This window comes from Xenia sp. Carnegie-2017, unplaced genomic scaffold (genome assembly GCF_021976095.1).
Source record: "Xenia sp. Carnegie-2017 unplaced genomic scaffold, XeniaSp_v1 HiC_scaffold_21, whole genome shotgun sequence".
Taxonomy (NCBI): domain Eukaryota; kingdom Metazoa; phylum Cnidaria; class Anthozoa; order Malacalcyonacea; family Xeniidae; genus Xenia; species Xenia sp. Carnegie-2017.
This window is the reverse complement of record NW_025813484.1, coordinates 3,344,912-3,366,072: the sequence shown is the minus strand read 5'-3', so window position 1 is coordinate 3,366,072 and position 21,161 is coordinate 3,344,912. Positions and strand designations below refer to the sequence as shown.

Sequence of the window (21,161 nt, the reverse complement as noted above, 5' to 3'; positions counted from 1 at the left end):
TGATAACAGTTGGTTTTTAATAATAAAACTTACTATTTGGTGTAGGCCAAAGGGTGGAATTTTGTTTAAAGACTATTCTACCTTTGCAATGTTTTTTTGGGCAACTTTCCGATTCCTGTTCAATGCCATAACATGGAGGAATTGAACATTGTCTTCTTCTTAATCTCGCACCTTGAAGACAACAAGTCTCCTCATTGCACGTCGACCAGGAACTCCATAGTGAAAATTTCTTTTTATTTTGTCTTACATTTGAACGTAGTGGCACAGAAAAAACGAGGCTATGGCAGTAGTACAAATACAACGTTAAAAAGCCTGTTGTGATTGACATAATTTTCGCAAAACATTACTTTGTAGCGCATCTGATATGAATCTAAACGAGAAGTTTGTTACGGTTAATCTAGTTGCATCATTGTTCAAGAAAATTGTCTTAACTGGTTTGGCTTTCGAAAATGTGTTGCGTTTTTCTCTGTTGTTCATCGTAATACCTGTCCTCACCACGTGCCGTTGCTTGGCAATGAGCTGAGTTAAGTCATCAGTCTTTCTCAAAGAGATCTTTTTAATGTTCTTACTAAGAGAGGCTACACGCAATAGTATGATATATCATATATCCTGCTTCAGTTTCGAAATGAAGCTGCTTCTTAGTCCCACTACCTAGAAAATAATATATCCCCTCTACAAGAAAAGGTTAGGGTCATTTACCTGTTCGTTGACGAACTTGTTTATCCAGTTAACCTATAAAGTTCAGGGTTCACAAAGAACAATGAGAGGCGGGAACAGAGAAAGGTTGTTCATAATGGCTAAAAGTTGTAACTTGTATTTTGGGTAGAAAAAGGTGTTTTGGCGAATTATTTGTTACAATATTGCTGTGTACAGGGTAAGTAAGGTAAATCCATCTATTGTTTATGATAAGTTACATTTGACACCACGTTACCCGTATTCATTTCTGTGACCTCCAAAATATCAACACATGGGGGGGCAATGCCGGCACACTGCTTCCAGTTAGTTTTAAATGTTATTGCGTCGTGTTATATAATGTCTCGAAGACTCACGTTCAAACATGTGTTTCGTAGTATAAACGAAGAAAAAACGTATTTTGAAGGTCAGCATATCCAAGGTTAATACTGATACATCAGTATTGTAGAACTAAATTTATCAGATGAGGGGCTCTCTTGACATTTTTGTCAATAGTGCCCTTTTAAAATTACCCATTTCAAAGGTAGAAGGGGGGCTCCTCCCCCAAGTGCTCCCCCCCACTTCTACAGCACTGTGATACATTGAGCTGTATTTTTGTAGATGATTTCTATGCAAGATTCAAACAATGGAAGAATCAACCTGGATTTTCCTAGATGGGATCAAAGCACATTTTTGGGTCGCTTCAGACACTTTGCAGAAATTACAAACATGTTGCTTTCGTTAAAATCAGATCATCAACTGAATGAGGCAAAGAATTTACTCGAATTGTACAGGTTTATTTTAACATTTACTGTTATTAATATAAACACAGTGCAGTAAAGCAGAGTCAGTATTTACCTATGTATGATGAGGGTATATGATTGGTTCGACATTCTGTGAAATACAACATGCTATAGAGAAGAGGAATCTAACCTGTGAGCAAAATTAGTGCTTATCCCAGATTTTCTTAGTTTTTCTGTTTGGTCCAAAACAATTTTAGTGGGTTTAGCGGGTAAGGAATTGATTCATGACAAAGTAAGGATTTTTGGGTTGACAAGTCAGGTTTTTTGTAGCCATCATCAAAGATAGTGCAAAACGTTGTAGAACCGTCCAGCAAAACTCAATTACAATAATAATTTTGTTTTCCTTAAAGATTGGGGAAGGATTAAAATGTTTCTCAGACGAGGGAACAATTTAATTGGGGGGTGTTAAATCTGATATTTGGAGGGAGCCCCCCCTAGAAAATCTATCCATGGTGTGCATATCACTCTTGTCTAATCAAGATGATCAGAAAACCTTCACAATGGTTATGTACTTGCTGGTGTAGTGTTGCAGGCATCTTAACCACTGTTCAGCTAAAGAAAGTTCTCTGGGCTCACAAATTGGAAAATTGGTGGCGAATTTAAATTCATTTGAAAATTTAGCTATGACTACTTTCCAAACTTGTTTTAGTTTTTATATTATGTACAGTTTTTCAAATTCAATGAAACAGGATTTGTTGACATTTTATTATATAATTAAATTTTTTTACCATTGTCAAAAAAGTCATCAACATTGGAACGGTGATGCATGATGGGTACTGGTGTTTGTTAAACTGCTCTGGTGATGCATGATGGGTGCTTGTGTTTGTTAAACTACCCTAGTGATGCATGATGGGTACTTGTGTTTCCTTAACTACACTGGTGATGCATGATGGATACTTATGTTTGCTAAACTACACTAGTGATGCATGATGGGTACTTGTGTTTGCTAAACTACACTGGTGATGCATGATGGATACTTATGTTTGCTAAACTACACTAGTGATGCATGATGGACACTTGTGTTTGCTAAACTACCCTAGTGATGCATGACTACCCTAGTGATGCATGATGGATACTTGTGTTTGCTAAACTACGCTGGGGAATTGTGGTGATGCAATAGTGCGTTAGGTGTCTGTTGAGCAGTACTGGTGATGCATTATGGGAATTGGTGTTTTCCAGACTATACTGGTGGTGCATGATGGGTTAGGTGTTTGTTGGGTTGCACTGGTGGTGCATGATGGGAACTGGTGTTTGTTAAACTGCCCTTAAAACCTGTTGCCTCTGCTTAGTTTTCCGCTAAGATTGAATCGTCTTGTCGTATGTATTTCCAGGGTGAATAAGGAACCAAGTGGGACAACTAATGATGAAATATGGGATGCAAAAATCCTATATGAATCAGCATTTCATCCAGACTCTGGAGAAAAGATGAATTTATTTGGTAGGATGTCATTCCAAGTTCCAGGTGGAATGCTTTTGACTGGTGCATTACTCCAATTTTACAAGTATGGAGGTGTTTTCGTTGTCTCGTTGCATTGACTTAAACTGCATCTGAAGATTATGTTTTTTTCTTATTAGAACAATCCCTCAAGTTGTGTTTTGGCAATGGGTGAATCAATCATTTAATGCTTTAGTGAATTATACAAATAGAAATGCGAAATCAACCACAACCGGAAAGTACGTCATTTCATCTTGTGAATGTATAGTGCTAAACAGGCTATGTTATCAGCATTTTCAATTTTAAAGGCAGATTGGCATTGCTTATGTTTCAAGTACCACTACAGCTGTCGCTGTCTCTGTTGGACTCAATTCTCTTGTGAAGGTTCATATGATATGAATATATTTCTAATGGATTTTTGTAAAGAAATTTCATTACAGGCCGATTCTCCCGTAAGGTTTTGTCGTATTCATACTGTAAAGCCTGTTCTCCACTAGCCACGTATCGTAACGTATCGTAGCAAAACGTAACATGGCGCATGCGTGCTTATAAATTTGATGGTCAATATGCATAAGCACGCATGCGCCATGTTACGTTTTGCTACGATACGTTACGATACGTGGCTAGTGGAAAACAGGCTTAATTGTCTTGTTATTCTTGGCTCCATGTGTAGAAAATAATGAAAGTCAAACAAAATATAGGATATTTATTTCGTCCTGTGGTAAAACTTCATCTAAAAACACATGCTCACTATCCTCAGTGATACAAAGGCAAATGTGCTGTGTAGTCCACAAAAATTGACTAACGTCACACTTGGTGAACATTGATAAGGCAAAGTAATGAAGAATTGTGTACATGAAGTATTACATCCAGTAGTCCCATTGTAAACTGAAATAGACACATTAACATTATACACTTCATACAGGTAGTTTTATTGAAAATGTTTCCACGCAGGCTGAATTTAATAGAATACTCTGCTGTTAACAAATCTGTACTCTTAACAATGTTAAGATTTTTGAACATGGAGGTTTGCATCATTAACATGTTTTCTACCATTTCTATCAAAGCGATCTCCACCAATCATTGCTCGTTATGTTCCATTTGTCGCAGTCGCTGCAGCCAATTGTGTCAATATTCCGCTCTCTCGACAGAGGTGAGATTCTTCATTCTTTTGTTACGAGTTTACAGGCTGTGCTTTTGTCTCCTATGTGGTGCGCACTCCCCAAAAAGTCTCTAGAACCCCAAGTAAAAAATTAGTCTCTAGAACCCCCAAGTAAAAAAGTAGTCTCTAGAACCCCCAAGTAAAAAAGTAGTCTCTAGAACCCCCAAGAAAAATTCCGAAGTGGTATCACGTGCTACAGACAATTAATATAACAGTATCAGAGACTGTGGAATTGTACCGTAAAACTAAGTAAAAAGAGAACTTTTCATTTCGAAGGAACATCGTTTGAACATTAAGTTCCGATGTCGGATGAATGTCGTTTAAACATTAAGTTCCGATGTCGGATGAATAGCGTTTGAACATTAAGTTCCGATGTCCGATGAATATCGTTTGAACATTAAGTTCCGATGTCGGATGAATATCGTTTGAACATTAAGTTCCGGTGTCGGATGAATATCGTTTGAACATTAAGTTCCGATGTCGGATGAACATCGTTTGAACATTAAGTTCCGATGTCGGATGAGTATCCACGGCATTTCATATTTTATACTACCACCATTTGCAATTGAGTATTACCTACCATGCATGTTTTCATTGAAACATTCAATTTTAAAAAATTAATAAACTCGCATTCATTAACAAAAAACATATCCTTTTTTTTTTCAAAAAGCTAATATCACTTTTGTTACGCACGGTTCACTCTTCTGTAAGCCTAAAAATGCACAATAGCCCAAGACCCTTGCAACTTTAGTAAGGATAACGATGTACACCCATCCCTTGTAAAATCTGCACCCCTCCTGTGAAATGAACATTGATCCGCCCCTGACTTGGCTTTTTATGAATAGTGAATTACTGAATGGCATCAAGGTTTATGACAAAGAGGGTGAAGAATTAGGCATGTCAAAACGTGCTGCGATGAAAGGAATTGGTCAAGTGGTAACGTCCCGAGTGGCTATGGCCGCCCCAGGAATGTGTAAGGATGAACTCTCTACGTGATCATTGTTATGTTTCTTTTTGTCAAGAAGCAGCTTTAAAAAATTTCCTTTGCTTTCAGTGATCATTCCTATCATTATGGAGAAACTAGAGAAATTTAGATGGATGCAGGTAAGATGTTTCTAAATGGCGCTTCCACTGGTCATACAGTCAATTTGCGTGATGGTAGCTTAATTTTCTTTCAAGCGAATGGTTAGGGCAACCCAGGAGTATCGCGACATATTTGTAGATGTAGATCGTCCTCTTTAGTGGAATGTCGACAATATCCACAAAATCTTCTCTCCTTAAATTTAGTAGAATACCAGTGTTAGTGTAAGTTTTTTAGAAAGCATAATTTCATGTTAGTCTGGTCTAAATAAAAGACGTGCTAGTTTAAGAATACTTACTTTGCGTGTGTGAAATATTTATGAAAGAAAATGCATCTTAGACACGTTAAATGCGTGACATTTGAATGAACTGAATGCTTCTCTGAATTTTACCAACCTGGACGATCTACATCCACAAATATTTTCAAATCGTAACTTTGCTAGAAAGCTATGAACTTTTATGAATTTCGAAAGAATAAAATCGTAGGAATTGTACCATATTGTACGAAATGTATTTGTCAATTGTACAATAGTTTTGACTGGATCAACCACACTAAGTGGATTTCTTGCTTTAGTAAATTGCAATTCCTTTTCTTTCCTCTTTAGAGGATCAAGATACTTCATATGCCTCTTCAGGTCTTGCTATGTGGAGTCAGGTAACGGCCACAAAAACGTCTGTTTCATTAATTTCTTTTCAGTGGCGTAGCCAGGATTTCCTATAGAGAGGGGGGGGGGACAGTCGAAAACGAAGGAGTGACTCTTACTATGTCATAGTGAAAAAACTATCTCTTCTTTCAGTCTGTCATTCATGGTTCCAGTGGCTTGTTCAATATTTCCTCAAAAGTGGTTAGTGCACAACGAGTGTTTTTTATGTGAAAATTACTTTAAAGTATTTTAATGTTTTCTGTCGTTCTATTTTCAGTTCAATGAGTGTAAAACATCTTGAAAAAGAACTCCAAGATAAAATAAGACAAAGCAAGAACACTTCAACTGTGTACTTCAACAAAGGACTTTAAGGAAAGCGAAAATAAGAAGAAAACGAGGACAATTCAAATTATAAATATCAATTTCCAAAAGGTAGGTGTTGATATGAAGTTATGTACAGGGTTTCCAGTTGTTATGAAGGTATGTACATGGTTTCCATAAAGAAAGTGATCATTGGGAACATTTTTCGTCCAAGTGAATAATTGCATCGCTGTAGTGTCACTGTGCATGGGGATACTCAAATTCAAATTATTCACTTGTTTGATTGATCGGGAACGAAACAAAATGCCAACTTATTTATGAAAAAATATTATTCAAAAAATAATCAATCAGGTTGACTTAGTCAGAGCTGCATGTTGATGCTCTGCTGTCCAAACAGGACCTGTATTTACTGGCAGATTTTGCCTTGTCCTTACACTGCAAAATCAACTTGCAGTGGCCGACCCTTGTGGAAAGTATGTCATTATTGTTGAGTGAAGCAGCCACGCCCAGAGGTGTTATGCCGCACCCATTCATCGTTTGTCGTGATGTTATGAATAGAAACTATCTCATGTGTACAAGACATAGTTTCCACAATGGCCAGCCAATAAATTTATATGAATGAAATTGTATGAAAATAGTCAATATGTTCTTAATTATTTAGTTATATTCAAAATGAGACTGTGTAACAGCAAAGGAAATAAATAGTAATCTCACTTGACTGTTAGATATGTATAGTAACAATTCTCGCCATCAACAAAACCAGTTTGCTGTTCGTTCAACGACACTTAAATTCTTTCTGGAGCGTTTCAACAGGTATGCATGAAGCTTGCATGCTATGATTTCTTGTAAAAAGCTTCATTTTCATTTTCCGTACAGCACGACAACGTATAGTTTTCGTACCAATCCTGTATCGTTAAAACGATTTTGTTCTGATACTGACGTTGGTCTCCAACGTCGTTTAGATGTTGTTTGGTAACTATTTAAATTCGTTACAGGCAGCTCAATTTCTTTTTGTATTGAAATTTATCGTCACCGTCTCATTCTGGTATGGCCGTCTGTCATCTGACAACTCGAATTGAAAAGTATAATGACCACTACGCTCAAAAATTACTTTTACAGCAAAGACTTACCCTGTGAGAGTAATGCAACAGATGATGACGAAAGCAAGGGTGCCTCTATTGCTACGGGTACCATCGCTATAACTTCTCTAGTGTTTTTCTCCGGAGCTGACGAACTTTCGATAGTATTTTGTGGAAAAGTAGCTACCGTAGGCAGTTCGTTTGTTTGGCGTTTCACACGAATTTCTGTTGAGGCGGTATCATCGGTAGAGACCGAATAGTTAGGCACTTCAACTGCCCTCTCAGCTTTACCAGTTGCTTTCCATTGTGGAATGTTGAATCGCTTCGCATTTTCGTATTCTTGCTTTTCATCCGTGGTTCGTTCCGCTTTTGATCCTAAGTTAACAAAGTAAACATTTGGTGACGATAGAGCTAACGATATCTCTGTGCTGTCTTTCTCTTCTTCATGTACAGTCTCCACCGACTTCTTTGTGGAATGCTGAAAACTTCGCGGTGAGATTGTCAAGTGCTTTTCTCGCTTCCCTTTTCTCAAGATTTGTGTAAAAAAGTTGTTGGTGTCCGTCGAAGGAATCTCGCCAATTATTTCATCCAATAATTTGTCTAAACGACTTTCTTTGTAACTCTGGCTTTTTGCGTCGTTTTCTACGAAAAGAGAGGATTGATTAACGACTAGCTAGTGGAAACGAAACGGCTTTGCTGAGGAGAAGCACAGGTCTTCGCTAAGCCCACAATGCTTCACGATATTAAACTTCATAGTAAATATATTGAGGGGTTTTCACGTGTTCACCATCTTGTGTTCATGATGTTTTGTTACAGTTTTCCTTATTAGGAATTTCATCGTATATATCTACCAATGAGTATGTTCCTCGGCTTATCGTATTGTGCTTCATACTTACGTGTGTTCCCCACAACATTTCCGTGAAATAAAACACATGCCACGACAAGTAGGTCGACGATGGCCATGGGGCGAGTTCTAGAAAACTATAAAAACTTTCAGAATGTTTCTTTTTTTTTGAGCTAGAATTTCATTCGTGTCGTGCTTAATGGTTCGAGAAGACCTCGGTGAAAAAGTTGTTCCCGGGATCTTTTTGTTGAGTTTGAGCTTCTTGTGGTGTAGAATTTAGTGGTTGAATGATGAGAAAAAGTGGACTTCGTTAGAAGGTGTAATAAGCAACCGTTACCTCTCAACCTTGTGTTCTCGGATTTTAACATAAAGTTTTATAATTCATCTTTTCCATAGCTCATTCAGGCAGTGCTCGTCGACTCTCTGTCATGACATTATATTTGCATTTTATTTCATGATCTTTCGTTAAAGAATTTCTTTGCTTTACGCTTCATTTGCTTCAGAACAGGTATCTATTTCGTCGGAACCATCCGTGACTCTACATCGTTTGCCAACCTTACATGAGAAACGTTTGATCATTAAATCAATTTGCAAGATATTTAGGAAAATGAATTTTTCCTTGTGTCGTCATTGTGTGTGATGATTGGATTGTTATTATTACAGACAATAAGTTTCCACTCGTTTCACAGTTGCCTGTCAATGTCGTGGACTTTATCGTCTTCGGAATGGCCTAATTTGTCGTGAGATGTACGTGTTTATGATTTTGTGTAGACATGGAGCTGTTAAATTGCCGTGAACTTGGTGTTAAGGAGTCAATTTTCATAACCACATAGATTTTGCGATCGTTTAAATTGTAAGTTTCTTCATTCATTAAGATTGTTTGCACGAGCTTATACTTTTGGCAATATTGCAGTGAGGGAAAGAATTTTGTTTTTAAACTTCAGCTTCCGAAAAACTAATTAGTTTGTACATTGCAATATACAGCTCAATATATTGCGGACGGTGCGCGCATATCCCCTAAGCCATTTAGGAAATGTGCTTCATTACAAAGAATTCTTTTTAGATAAATATGAAAGACTAGTTTCACGGTTGAATCAATGACGTATAAGACGCGAGTTCTTGTTCATAACAACCTGTTTTCTATTTTTACAGAGCAGTTGGCATCGGGTAAAGTCCCGTCTACGTTAGAGCCTTATCTCGGAGTTTAAAGGTATTTCCTCTTTGTGTTATCATAAGTACTCAAGGTGTAGTAGGGGGTAGAGAACATTATGATTCTAATATGTATAACGGGTTTTAATGCCTTTGTCTTTTTGGTAATTTTATCATGTAATTATCTGGACTATACATGTAAAGAAATAGTCAATTATGTGCTGTCGCAATTTTTAACAATTTTTTGAATGACACACGTTGGGATTGTAATATCTAGAACGGGTAAAGAATATCTTTTAATAAAAGTTACTTTGGTCATCATCCCGTCACGCAATAATCGTCTATTCTTCTTCGCGTCGAAAATACCATGACTATACTCTTGCTGTATCGCCTGTCATCTGAGGGGTTTTTACTGCAAAGTCAATCGCGTTTTAAATGTATTTGCGTGACTACCTGTTATTAACCGTTTCGAAGCACTTTGAGAATACTAAAACGTCAACTTGCTGTTGTCAAGGACCTGCAAATTAATGAAATCATTTAGAAAATCTTCCAACACGAGAATTTGTCAACGATTTTTCCATATCACACCGCGACTCTGCTAGTTTTCTGCGATCAAAAATATTCACCCATTGAAAGGTCATACGAGGACAGGTTGCAGCGAAATAATTTTTCCGTTTTCATTTCTCACGACGCAGGTCATACGAGAGGAGTTATAGCAGGTTGCACAAATAAATGCATGCATGTAACAAAATGTAAAAATGTTAAAATGTAAAAAATGCATCTTCATGAATCATACAAAAAGTCATCAAAAAAATGAGCCAAACTTCACAGACCACAAATTCAATGATGTCAACGCGCACATGCAAATGGTCGATGCGACGCCAAATCAACACTTCCTGCCCATAAGTACAGAGCTTATACGATATTTCCAGTAAGTAGACAAAACAAGAAAAGCAAATGCTTGAAGGATGCGAAGCATGAAGATAACAAAAATATACCTGTAGCAATGACTGAAGTGGGGCATAAGATGTTTATCGAAGCAGCAAGAAAAAGAACACGAACGTCGATCTTCGTCATATTAATTGAGACAATGGATGAACGCCTATCTGACTCTTGATGTTTTAGATAATCTGCGAATCAAGCAAAATAGTGTGAAAGGATAACGCAACTTGCACGAGATAACGATGAACGAAGCACTATAGAGGGCATTTTCTGTTTACAGTACGATAAAAGACATGAATACATTCATGAACATTAGAAAATTCATCCGATGAATTTATCATGCACGATGTGAAGATGTTTTTTTTAAAAAAAAAGGATGAACACCAGTTTCCAGCACAATGGTGCTAAACAGTAAATCAAAAACATATAGTTATCACATACATAAATATATATCTTCTAATTTTAACAGCTCGTTGAGAAAAAAAAACAATACAAAGGCAACGCAATAGTATTTCAAGAACACGAGAAACACAAACGTGTTCATAAAGACCAAATGCACCTCAATTGCAGTATAACTGCAAAGACCGAATTTCGATGTTGCCAAATTTTTAAAGAAATAAAAAACCACCATGATACAAAACTCTCTCAAGAAATCATTGCTATGTAGCAGTTACCAATGCACTGCCATCGAACATTTTGAAAAGGATAAAGATGCGGGTAGTATATTGGTTAGGTGATACGTAATATCATAAAAATTTATTTGTTGAAATAAAAAGTGTATTTGAGATATCAACAACAACCAAAACTCGAAATTGCGTACATCTCAGATTTTCCGGACAAGAAAGACAATTTCCAAAAATTAAGACGACTTACGTACATTCAAATCAAGACCACGAAAATCCCAAAGACTGCGAAGACGCTAGTACTGGCTCGGATCTAAAAGTCAGATGAAAGAAAAATTTCATTTACTTGTCAAGATAAATCAAGGTTATCGAGACAAGGCGTTCAATCCGAGAATAATTTAGGGAAAAAATAGATCAAACAAACAAACGCGAGACGTACCACTTTAATATAAAGAATATAATGAAAACTGTTGTAGGAAATGACACGCGTATAGTCAATATCTCAACTCTCCTGCCCACGTAAGAACTCGTATAACAGGAAAACGTAGTGAACGCTTTGCAACTATTAACTCATTCGAAAGTATAAATAAAATACATCCAGCGATTTTCAAAACGACCCTTCAGCAGCAATAATACCCTCTTAATGCATGTGACAGGTAAGATATGGAGTAGAGTTTATACTTGTATAATTCCAAAAATTGTATAATTCCACAACATTCTTTGCAACAAGCATGCACATCTACGGCAACACAAAAGATGTTGTCTAATTTATTTATATTAAAATGCTAGTACACTATACGAATGAAAAAAGATGCAATTCAATCATACATGCAATGTAAATTAAATAAACGTTTCGCAAAAAACGGGAGAAATGAAATTGAAAACAATGAAATTGTCCAAATTGCACAAACTGTTATCGGCGGATAAATTCCCTTTCTTTAAAAAAAGCAGCAGTTTAATCAATTGTCAACCCGCGAGAGAATCTCGAAACACTAAACACGCGTGTCTGGGTGTAAGATTTGGCTTCGATAAATTATCAAGCTTTTCTATTAGAGGTAGCGTTCCATGTATATTAGTTCAATTTGATGGCCCCACGTGCGCTACTTATAGATGTATTACGTCAGCAATCTATTTTTAATATGTCTATGCCCGAGACCGTATAAAATACAGTGTACGTGGTGGTATTGGCCAAAGAGTAAACATTTTTAGGAGTTTTTACGTTTAATGTTTTAGTGAATGATGCAAAGGAAGAAAGTGACATTCTTATGTTTGACAGCAATCCTATCCACCATCTTATGTGGACAATTTTTCAATCATTTCGTGATACAGCGAGACGTATGCATCCATTGTGATAATGGACCAGAGAAAGGAATTTTATACGAAAATACATCCCCCGCAAGCGAAAAGAAAAGATCCGAAAATAGTTTAGAAGAAATATTGATGATTTTAGGAAACATGAACGAATTGGAAAAAATTTCGTTCGGTGACGAGTACGAACAGCTGGTCGAGATCTTAAACAGAATCAAGGAGAGGCAAAATTACAAAAATTTATTCCCAGCAAACATGACAGACAAACACGATGCAGAAACAGCAGAAATTCAGGAAATTTGTCCGGAGAAATTTCTCGGCAAATCGCTCCTCTACGGTTATCCTTTTTTCCGCAAAGGTTTTGCCACCTTAAATTGTTCCCAATTCATTTCTCTGCACAAACTAGTTACATTAATCTTTGATGACTTACACTTATCTTACATGAATTCCACCACGCACGAGCATGTCCTCAGGGGGGTACATCAACACTTTCCCAGCCTCAAAGTGATATTTATCACAAGAAACAAACCACGAGGGATCGATAAAATCAAAAGTCATGTCCAAGTGATGAATGTCGAAAAGGACTGGAAACTAGGCAAGATCTGGACAAAGGCATTGGCCCGCGTGACAACAAAGTACGTCTTGATTGGTAGAAACCTCGCGAAATTTGATGACGACGTAAATCTTAAGAGACTAATAAGGATCTTAAGTCATAATCCGGATGTAGCTATCACTTCCGGTGCCTATAGACAACGCAATGGTTACTGGGATAGCGGTTGTGAGCAGTTACGATTACGGAACTTCACTCTAACATTGCAAGGCGGGTACTTCATGTCGTCCTGGGATTGTGTCGTCTGTGATTACACTCCGGGTCCGTGGATGGCGAGAAAAAAAGATGTAAGACTGGATAAGAAGTAAGTGTTACATAACTTTGAGTATCTTTAAACTGAGAAAGCGTAGCAGTAAGAAACGTTCGTTGTTGTCGTTCGAATAGCATAATCAATGCTTATTTCAACTCAAGCTTTACCTCACAATTAGAAATTGGGAAGAGGACAAAACGAAACACTGCTTGAAGCCTTTAAAAAGCGTATTTGCCGAGGTAAATGACAACAAATAATCTCGCTAGTTTCTAAAATCTCACTTATCCCTGTTTTAAACGACGCATCCTCGATGAAGGGTGACGTAATTTCCTCTTGTCTTAAGTATAAACATCAGCGGAGTCTTAGTTTTCAATGAAGCGGACGTTGCATTTGATGAGAAATCTACCGAAATGCATTGCGTCATTAGATTTATTTTAATGTTCGTTTTCAACAGTTCTCTTTAGAACTACCTACGTAATAGTTTTCATTTAAGATGGCAAATACGCTATTCGAAACATTGTTTGAATTCATGCTGAAAGAATCATTTTGAGGAAAGAACAACACGCTATTTTCAGGCTTCATTTCGGCGTATTCCGCGATATGTTTATGCGTTTGAAAGAAGAGAAGAAAATTGTGGTGAGTTGCCCGGATGTCATGTTCAACGTAGAAACTTTGAAGCAAGACCAAGATGCTTGGTATTTGGACTTTGTCAAAAAACACGATATCAAAAAGATAGTTGAAAGCTCCGGACTTGTGAGATGGTAAGACTAACTTTCTTTACCATCCATTCTTGGAAATTTCTTTCTTTGTGTGTGTTTCTGGTTCAAGCATCGTTCTATCAGTCAGCTCTCTTGTTCACCGAGGTTTGGCTGCAAGCGCGGAGTTGCGCACAGACAAGGATCGTCGTGTTCAAGACAACGTGGTATGGCCGTTCCACCATGTGACCTAGAGAACCTCGCCGATGCCATCAAAACGGTTATGAACGAATGCGAAAAGGCGGGATTATTTTGCGAGCTACAGGAAGGAACATTGCTGGGTAGGTTGATTGATAGCTTTCGAAATTCTAAATTTCCTTAGATCGTAATTAGCAGCGTCTTAATGTTCAGGTGCTGTCAAACTAAACAAACTTTTACCGTGGGAAAGAGATGCAGATATCACCTTCCAAACAGCCAACTACACCGCTCTCAAAGCTCTTGCACCGACTTTCCAAGCCGCTGGCTTCAGTGTTACTCCATACGACGGCTCAATCTGGTGTTGCGTTGACGGCCGGAAGGCTGGTGGAAAGATTGTCATGGACGTTGATCGCTGGAAAATAGAGTTATATGGTCAACATCTTATGGAGTCGGAAATACTCGTCAGCCGCGGAGAAAAGCCGACAAAGGTATGATGATGATAAGATTATGAAGGAGAGCTTTCCGTTACGCAAGCATTTCATTCCCAGCATTTGCGCACATCTAGGTGAATTTCGCCGGGGAAATGATCACGGTGATGAAAAACCCGGGACTTTTTGCCCGGAATCGCTACGGCAGTATGCTGTATCGTCATCAGGAGCATTGGATTGATTTGGGTGCAAAATCAGGATGGCATTTCTATAATCCAAACAAGTTCGAAGAATGTGAGAAACAAGGACATTCAGGGTGTTTGAACCAGTATAACACAGATGGTAATTTGCAGTTTGATATCAACACATGCCCCTGTGTATCCCCGCTTATACATGAATGACCAAACAATAGTGGTTAGAGGACGCTACTCTTAAATAATTATACAAAACATATTGTATGTAAACAGCTAAAAAACTTTAGAGGATATCGCCAATCTGTTATCTGAATGGTGAAATGATTAAATATTATCATTAGTTGTTTGATCTTGGCTGTATTCAGAATACTTGCTGTTCTCGCGGTCAGCGGACGTCATCGCGTTGTTACTGGCTCTACGCCTAACGAACTCTTGGTTAAGGTGGGTTTTATTCATTATTCTAACACGAAGTCCCAATGGAAGAATGGAGGAGAAGGCAGAACGAAATTTTCTTTGACATATACCGTAAATAATTGGATCTAGAGAACTTTTCAAGAAGTTCAGCAGCTTGACAGAGATCGTTGCAGCCAGAGGTAACTGTAGTGTGAAACCATTTTGCAACTGCAGTAACTTCAACGTATTAGGGAGTTTTAGCAGAGCCTACGAGTACGATTTACGTCATTTTGGCGCGAAAACATTGTTGCGACAACAAAAACACGTAGCCGTCATCAATCTGAGTACGATGTTTTGTAAAAAATTCGTAGTCGCGGCTACGATGTCTTTTTAAGGAAAGAAAGTAGGTATATGTCTTCATTCTGTAAGAAATTAGTTTACAGTACTATTTTCGAGCATCCAGGCTTTAATTTAGAACCCTTTTTGAGCGCAGATGTTCATTAAAAAGGAAAGTATGACCTGCAAAACTTTCATGTATTTCGTACGCAAAGTGAAAGGTAAACAAACAATAAAATAGTACAAATATATCGTACATAAAACTTAAAATAGTGAAGATTTTTCAGTCTAAAGAGTCCTATATTCTTGTAAAACCAGTATTATCGATTCTTTGATATCATTATTGAAAAATAGAGCCGTAGCTGCTTCGCAAACGTCGGTGTTTTACACAATAAAAAGGCTCGTTCTCTTGTTTACAACTAAAGCAAAATTTTGACCAAGCGACAACGACAACAAACTTCCTCGTGCCATTCTCTTACACGGTCAAATTTCGTACTCGTAGTCGTAGCGTACTCTTGCTAAAACTCCCTAATATATGGAACATGACAGCAGAGAAACGCTGCAACAACGAAGGTTATATTACGGGCCGCTCGGGCCTCGCGCTGTCGACCGATATCCTTCCGAATAGCCACAAGTTCTTGGATTCCAATTGCTCCAAGCTGAACGACCGCTGGTCCAATGCGTCCAGAATGACGTTTCGCAACATGAAATATTTTATAATATGCCGCAAGTATGATGACCAGCGGAATCACAAAGTTAAAGAAATACAACGAATAAATATAGAGATGCTTCGGTGCATGATGGGAAGACGGAGTGAACGTACAACACAAAAAACTGTCGTTGAATTGATACCAGCCTTGGGGGACTGGGACGAGAGCAAAAATTATAGCTTGAATCCAGACGTAAAACACGGCATACAGCGACTTTTGCATCGTCATTTTCGCACGATATTTCAGCGGTTTCATAACGGCGTAAAAACGATCAATTGAAATTAGAACCAATGCGTGTATGGCACAAATGCCGAGCAAATGATTAAGAAAACCGTTGAGTTGACAAAAGAACGACTCAGCTAACCACGAACGATTAATCAAGACGCCAAAAAAACCGGGCATCAAGAGAAGAGCAATTAAGAAATCACAAACGGCTAGATTGACAACGAAGATGCTGGAACACTGCTGTCGTAGCAATGTATTGCGATAAACGGTGTACATTACGAGAAAATTACCAAGCAAAGCCGTCACGAACATCAATCCGACTATTATTCCCATAAAAATTGCTTCCATCAATCCACATTGCCGTTTGACTTTTCCTTGATAATTTCGAAAAGTGTACACCTAAACTCGTCGTGATGAGTTAACGCAGGCAACTGCAAATCAATAAAGAGTATATGTGTCGTAATTTGCTTTTATAAGCATCAATTTAAATGATCCTATCTTCTATTATTTAATTGAACTATGTGATTGGACAATTTAGAGGAGTGGACAGCTGTTTCGGTGCGCAAATTGTCCATCGCATACGTAGACAGTCGAAACGTGAAAAAATGCTAAGAGAAATTTCACATTCAAAAGCAAAAAATTCGCCTTCCGGGACCGTGAACGACAATACAGACCGCGCGAGTTGTTAATGGGTGAGTATGCAGGTGACTTTGAAAGACAAGCAATCAGTTTCTAAGTTTGCACACATTGATACACGGACATACCGTAGATCTCTTAATGTTTTATTCAGGCGTCGGGCAATTTTCACTCGCATCACAATAGATGATGGCAGACGTCATTGTAACCGATTTTAATGCACCTTCCCACATGAAACAAAACATCTGAAAATGGTTTATAGTAAACATGCCGACCGTGGTTCCTACATCTGAGAAACCGAACTCTTAACTGTAAATTATTTTTTTGGTTTCGGTTTCAACAAGATAACGCTCATCGAAGTTCTAATTTGAGGCAAAATCGTAGACGCACGGAGGATAATTGACGCATTTGCAGAATTTTGGTTCAAGTTGTCGAGAAAAACTAAAATTGCAATTTTTCGTACTGATTAAATTTCCTTGAAACTCGTTGACGTCTCGGTCAAAATCATTTAAATTAAAGTACTCACAGTTCGCCCTCTGTCATTTGGTTAATCTCCATCAGAATAATCGACTTTCGTCTAAAAGAAAGATTTCCTCAACGAACGACAATGAAGTGCACGAGACAATGACTCAAAAAACGAAGAAAACCGGTGAAAGCAATTAGCAACATAAATATACCTGAAAGACAACGCGCTAAAAGTCTCGCGATGAATATGTAAATTTCGAATAATGAATCGTACGTATTGGACTGTAGCGTAAATAAACGCCTCAAAAAAACTGGTCAAGTGACATTTTAAAACCTTATCAATGTCTTTAGGAAAGCTTTTACACCGCATTATGGAGCAAAAGCGTCCTAACGTCGTACAATTAGCAAAGATACATAAAAATATATTCAAAGCGGTTGTTTACACAGTAAATGTGAAACATAAGCCCGTAGAAAAAACATTCTTGCAAAAAATGTACAAAAAAACATTCGTAGAAAAAACATTCTCGCAAAAAAACGTAAAAGTAGTCGAAGCACAGTTTATCATAAAATAAAGATATATTTCATTTTCGTGAGCATACTCAGTGTATATATTGATTTGAATATCGCCAGCAGTGTTCTATTCAAAGGAATCTTTGCAAACACATACATCAAACTGATCAAGGTACTGAAAAAAACAAGTCATTTACGAACACCTTGCATGGTAACGACGATATTTCTTGAACTTGCATGATCTCTATGTTCGCATAACCAAACTCCCTGCCACGTTCCAAGATTTAATCTACCGTCGGTGATGGGAATTGTCAAACTGGCGCCCATTAGGCTTGTCTTGACATGAGCTGTTAAATTGGAGGAGTTATTAAATCGTCAAAACCGCACTGACGACGAAAAGGAAAAAAGAATGTAGTTACTCCCAAAATGCTTCTAAATGAGGCTGAAAATGTTGTTTCTACAATACCCAGACATACAGCTTTCTTTATTGTGTGGAAATGTTGTTTCTACAATACCCAGACATACAGGTTTCTTTAGTGTGTGGAAATGTTGTTTCTACAATACCCAGACATACAGCTTTCTTTAGTGTGTGGAAATGTTGTTTCACAATACCCAGACATACAGGTTTCTTTAGTGTGTGGAAATGTTGTTTCTACAATACCCAGACATACAGGTTTCTTAGTGTGTGGAAATGTTGTTTCACAATACCCAGACATACAGGTTTCTTAGTGTGTGGAAATGTTGTTTCTACAATACCCAGACATACAGGTTTCTTTAGTGTGTGGAAATGTTGTTTCACAATACCCAGACATACAGGTTTCTTTAGTGTGTGGAAATGTTGTTTCTACAATACCCAGACATACAGGTTTCTTAGTGTGTGGAAATGTTGTTTCACAATACCCAGACATACAGGTTTTTTAGTGTGTGGAAATGTTGTTTCTACAATACCCAGACATACAGGTTTCTTTAGTGTATGGAAATGTTGTTTCTACAATACCTGACATATGGTCAGATGACATATGGTCAGACACTTTATGAAATACAGGGATATCCCGGGACATTTCTATAGGTATAATTTGATCTTTGGTAATTTAATTTAAGGATTCCTACTCATGATCTTACACACACACAAGAAAATTTAATGCGTCTGCTGGTATGAGCACAGTACAGAAGTCGACCAAATAGTCATTATTTAATTTATCCCAGTGCCTTTATCACAGTTATGTATGTAGATGTGATTTGAGGGATTTGGTGCAAGATTTTAAATCTCTCAAAATTATGGAGGGGGACTTGAGCCATTCCCTAACCCACAGTGTCTGCCACTGCACTAGTTATTGGAAATGTTGTTTCTACAATACTTGACAAACGGTCAGGTCCCTTTAGTGTATGGAACAGGGTTGGATCAATACTTATTTGACAGAAGTGGTGCATTGTTATCCTTGCTAAAGTTGCAAGGACCTCGTGCTATTGTGCATTTTTAGACTTACGGATTAGTGAACCTTGCATAAACAAAGTGTTATTAGCTTTTTGAAAAGTTTTTGTATGTTTTGCTGTCAATGAATTCACATTTAGTAATTCATTTCATATTTAATGTTTCAATAAAAACATGCATGGTAATACCTCAATTGCAAATGGTGGTAGTATAAAATATGCCATTACCTTTGAAATAAGAAGTTCTACTTTCATTTAGTCTTACAATTTCCTGCACCCCCAGAAAATCCCCCCCTGGAATGGAAATGTTGTTTCTACAATATCAGGCATATGCTCCGGTCCCCTAGTGTATGAAACCCTTATTTCAACAATACCTGGCATATCATCCGGTCCCTCTAGTGTGTGTTTATACGGTGCTGTTTCCATGAAGAAAGTGATCATTGGGAACATTATTCGTCCAAGTGAATAATTTGCATCTCTGTAGTGTCACTGTGCATGAGGATACTCAAATTCAAATTATTCACTTGTTTGATTGATCGGGAATGAAACAAAATGCTAACTTATTTATGAAAAAATATTATTCAAAAAATAATCAATCATGTTGACTTAGCCAGAGCTGCATGTTAATGCTCTGCTGTCCAAACAGGGCCTGTATTTACTGGCAGATTTTGCCTTGTCATTACACTGCAAAATCAACTTGCAGTGGCCGACCCTTGTGGAAAGTATGTCATTATTGTTGAGTGAAGCAACCACGCCCAGAGGTGTTATGCCGCACCCATTCATCGTTTGCCGTGATGTTATGATTAGAAACTATCTCATGTGTACAAGACATAGTTTCCACAATGGCCAGCCAATAAATTTATATGAATGAAATTGTATGAAAATAGTCAATATGTTCTTAATTATTTAGTTATTTTCAAAATGAGACTGTGTAACAGCAAAGGAAATAAATAGTAATCTCACTTCATGAAAATTTTGCTATTGTGAAAAGAATGTGATTGGCGTAAAGGCAGCCAGTATTTGTATATTCTGACCAATAGGAACGCGAAGATGGCCAACCGCGGCCAATCATGTAATTTAATATACAGCACCAATTACAATGAAGTGGGAATACTGTTTGCTTCCTGTACCGTAGTTGTGTATGACTTAGGATTTTGAATTTCTATGAATATATCTTTTGCTAATGACGAGGATTATGCTCCTGCTATACAAACATTTCTCCCTTAGCTGTTTGCAGAAACATTAAATTTGTAAAGATATAAATTATGCTAATCACCTGAACTCTACGTAGCTCGTACAAACCTACGGTCGGGCTGTCACCCCCTCTCCCCAGTGAATTCTGCACGTAATTTTGCACACAGTCATTACAAAACAGGTGGCAGAAGCGTAGTGTTTGAAATACCATCACATTGGGATAAAACTTCATTTCCAAATTAGAGAGCGAGAGAAGTCGCTAATTTAATTTGAATATAGTATAAATGCCTTGTACGCTCATGCCTTTATCGTGAAATTTTCAGAGGAAATTAGAAATCGAGCAAAATAAAAAAATAATATAAAAAAAAGTTGCAGACAGTGTCAGTGGAGTATATTGTATAACGCGCACACAACTAATCTACTAATCTACTTCTAAATTTGGAGAATGAGAGTTTTCTTCACATTCAGCCGAAATATAGTGATATTTGTACACTTACCAACTATGATGATTCATTTGTATTTTAAGTAATACAAAACGAAAAAGGACTAAAAAGTTTAAGTTTTTGGGGTCGGTTGTACAAAGGCCGAATAGCGCTACCCTCTGGATGGAAATATTTTTGAACGCTTCAAAAATATGTTTAAAAGGAAAAATCCATGATTTCAACTCGACAAATAGGGGTTACCCTTATCAAGATACTGCGAATAGAAACATGGACGACTGTATGAGAATCATGTAGCCTTATCATAGCTTCAATATGTTTGTTTAATCCCATAAAAACACGGTGTGTCAAGAAATTGAGTTAGCTTTTAAAGATGATAACCAC

General features: G+C 37.5%; 4 protein-coding genes and 1 long non-coding RNA gene across 8 annotated transcripts; 2 read left to right on the top strand and 3 right to left on the bottom strand.

The window, feature by feature from the left end:
- Positions 1-755: 755 nt before the first annotated feature.
- Positions 756-6,835, top strand: LOC124444947 (sideroflexin-2-like). The gene is made up of 11 exons (XM_046995653.1): positions 756-874; positions 1,294-1,466; positions 2,807-2,977; positions 3,051-3,149; positions 3,219-3,294; positions 3,978-4,063; positions 4,918-5,045; positions 5,127-5,176; positions 5,758-5,807; positions 5,950-5,997; positions 6,074-6,835. The coding sequence occupies exons 2-11, from the start codon at positions 1,294-1,296 to the stop codon at positions 6,165-6,167; spliced, it is 975 nt and encodes a 324-aa protein (XP_046851609.1). The 5' UTR covers positions 756-874; the 3' UTR covers positions 6,168-6,835.
- Positions 6,200-8,452, bottom strand: LOC124444948. Of its 2 annotated transcripts, none has more exons than XM_046995655.1 (3): positions 8,378-8,452; positions 8,093-8,177; positions 6,200-7,838 (listed from the first exon to the last, which is right to left on the bottom strand). In XM_046995655.1, the coding sequence occupies exons 2-3, from the start codon at positions 8,157-8,159 to the stop codon at positions 7,231-7,233; spliced, it is 675 nt and encodes a 224-aa protein (XP_046851611.1). In that variant the 5' UTR covers positions 8,160-8,177; positions 8,378-8,452; the 3' UTR covers positions 6,200-7,230. The 2 variants fall into 2 exon arrangements, with proteins under 2 accessions (XP_046851611.1, XP_046851612.1); XM_046995656.1 differs by having other exon boundaries at positions 8,093-8,169; positions 8,378-8,444.
- Positions 8,453-8,588: 136 nt separating this feature from the next.
- Positions 8,589-14,786, top strand: LOC124444945. 3 transcript variants are annotated; one of them, XM_046995651.1, is made up of 7 exons: positions 8,589-8,893; positions 9,193-9,250; positions 11,988-12,976; positions 13,498-13,683; positions 13,786-13,958; positions 14,029-14,303; positions 14,381-14,786. In XM_046995651.1, exons 3-7 carry the CDS (start codon positions 11,991-11,993, stop codon positions 14,642-14,644), a joined length of 1,884 nt encoding a protein of 627 aa, XP_046851607.1. In that variant the 5' UTR covers positions 8,589-8,893; positions 9,193-9,250; positions 11,988-11,990; the 3' UTR covers positions 14,645-14,786. The 3 variants fall into 3 exon arrangements, with proteins under 3 accessions (XP_046851607.1, XP_046851605.1, XP_046851606.1); XM_046995649.1 differs by having other exon boundaries at positions 13,765-13,958; XM_046995650.1 differs by lacking the exons at positions 8,589-8,893; positions 9,193-9,250 and having other exon boundaries at positions 11,811-12,976; positions 13,765-13,958.
- Positions 10,190-11,397, bottom strand: LOC124444949. The gene is made up of 3 exons (XR_006948059.1): positions 11,194-11,397; positions 11,009-11,067; positions 10,190-10,319 (listed from the first exon to the last, which is right to left on the bottom strand). It is a non-coding gene; the product is annotated as an uncharacterized LOC124444949 (long non-coding RNA).
- On the bottom strand, positions 14,659-19,575 carry LOC124444533 (octopamine receptor beta-2R-like). The gene is made up of 4 exons (XM_046995155.1): positions 19,518-19,575; positions 17,264-18,059; positions 15,709-16,532; positions 14,659-15,097 (listed from the first exon to the last, which is right to left on the bottom strand). The coding sequence occupies exons 3-4, from the start codon at positions 16,447-16,449 to the stop codon at positions 14,762-14,764; spliced, it is 1,077 nt and encodes a 358-aa protein (XP_046851111.1). The 5' UTR covers positions 16,450-16,532; positions 17,264-18,059; positions 19,518-19,575; the 3' UTR covers positions 14,659-14,761.
- Between the last annotated feature and the right edge of the window lie 1,586 nt (positions 19,576-21,161).

What these genes read in the sequence shown, in the direction of transcription:
- LOC124444947 (XM_046995653.1), top strand. Translation starts at nt 1,294, where the DNA reads ATGATTTCTATGCAAGATTCAAACAATGGAAGAATCAACCTGGATTTT. An exon ending in AAATCAACCACAACCGGAAA is followed by an intron (nt 3,150 to 3,218) that starts GTACGTCATTTC and finishes TCAATTTTAAAG; the next exon opens with GCAGATTGGCATTGCTTATG. An exon ending in GTCTTGCTATGTGGAGTCAG is followed by an intron (nt 5,808 to 5,949) that starts GTAACGGCCACA and finishes CTCTTCTTTCAG; the next exon opens with TCTGTCATTCATGGTTCCAG.
- LOC124444948 (XM_046995655.1), bottom strand. Translation starts at nt 8,159, where the DNA reads ATGGCCATCGTCGACCTACTTGTCGTGGCATGTGTTTTATTTCACGGA. An exon ending in AAATGTTGTGGGGAACACAC is followed by an intron (nt 7,839 to 8,092) that starts GTAAGTATGAAG and finishes CTCTTTTCGTAG; the next exon opens with AAAACGACGCAAAAAGCCAG.
- LOC124444945 (XM_046995649.1), top strand. Translation starts at nt 11,991, where the DNA reads ATGATGCAAAGGAAGAAAGTGACATTCTTATGTTTGACAGCAATCCTA. An exon ending in AGCTCCGGACTTGTGAGATG is followed by an intron (nt 13,684 to 13,764) that starts GTAAGACTAACT and finishes TCGTTCTATCAG; the next exon opens with TCAGCTCTCTTGTTCACCGA. An exon ending in GCGGAGAAAAGCCGACAAAG is followed by an intron (nt 14,304 to 14,380) that starts GTATGATGATGA and finishes GCGCACATCTAG; the next exon opens with GTGAATTTCGCCGGGGAAAT.
- LOC124444533 (XM_046995155.1), bottom strand. Translation starts at nt 16,449, where the DNA reads ATGGAAGCAATTTTTATGGGAATAATAGTCGGATTGATGTTCGTGACG. An exon ending in CAGCGTTTCTCTGCTGTCAT is followed by an intron (nt 15,098 to 15,708) that starts GTTCCATATATT and finishes TCGTACTCGTAG; the next exon opens with GCTCTGCTAAAACTCCCTAA.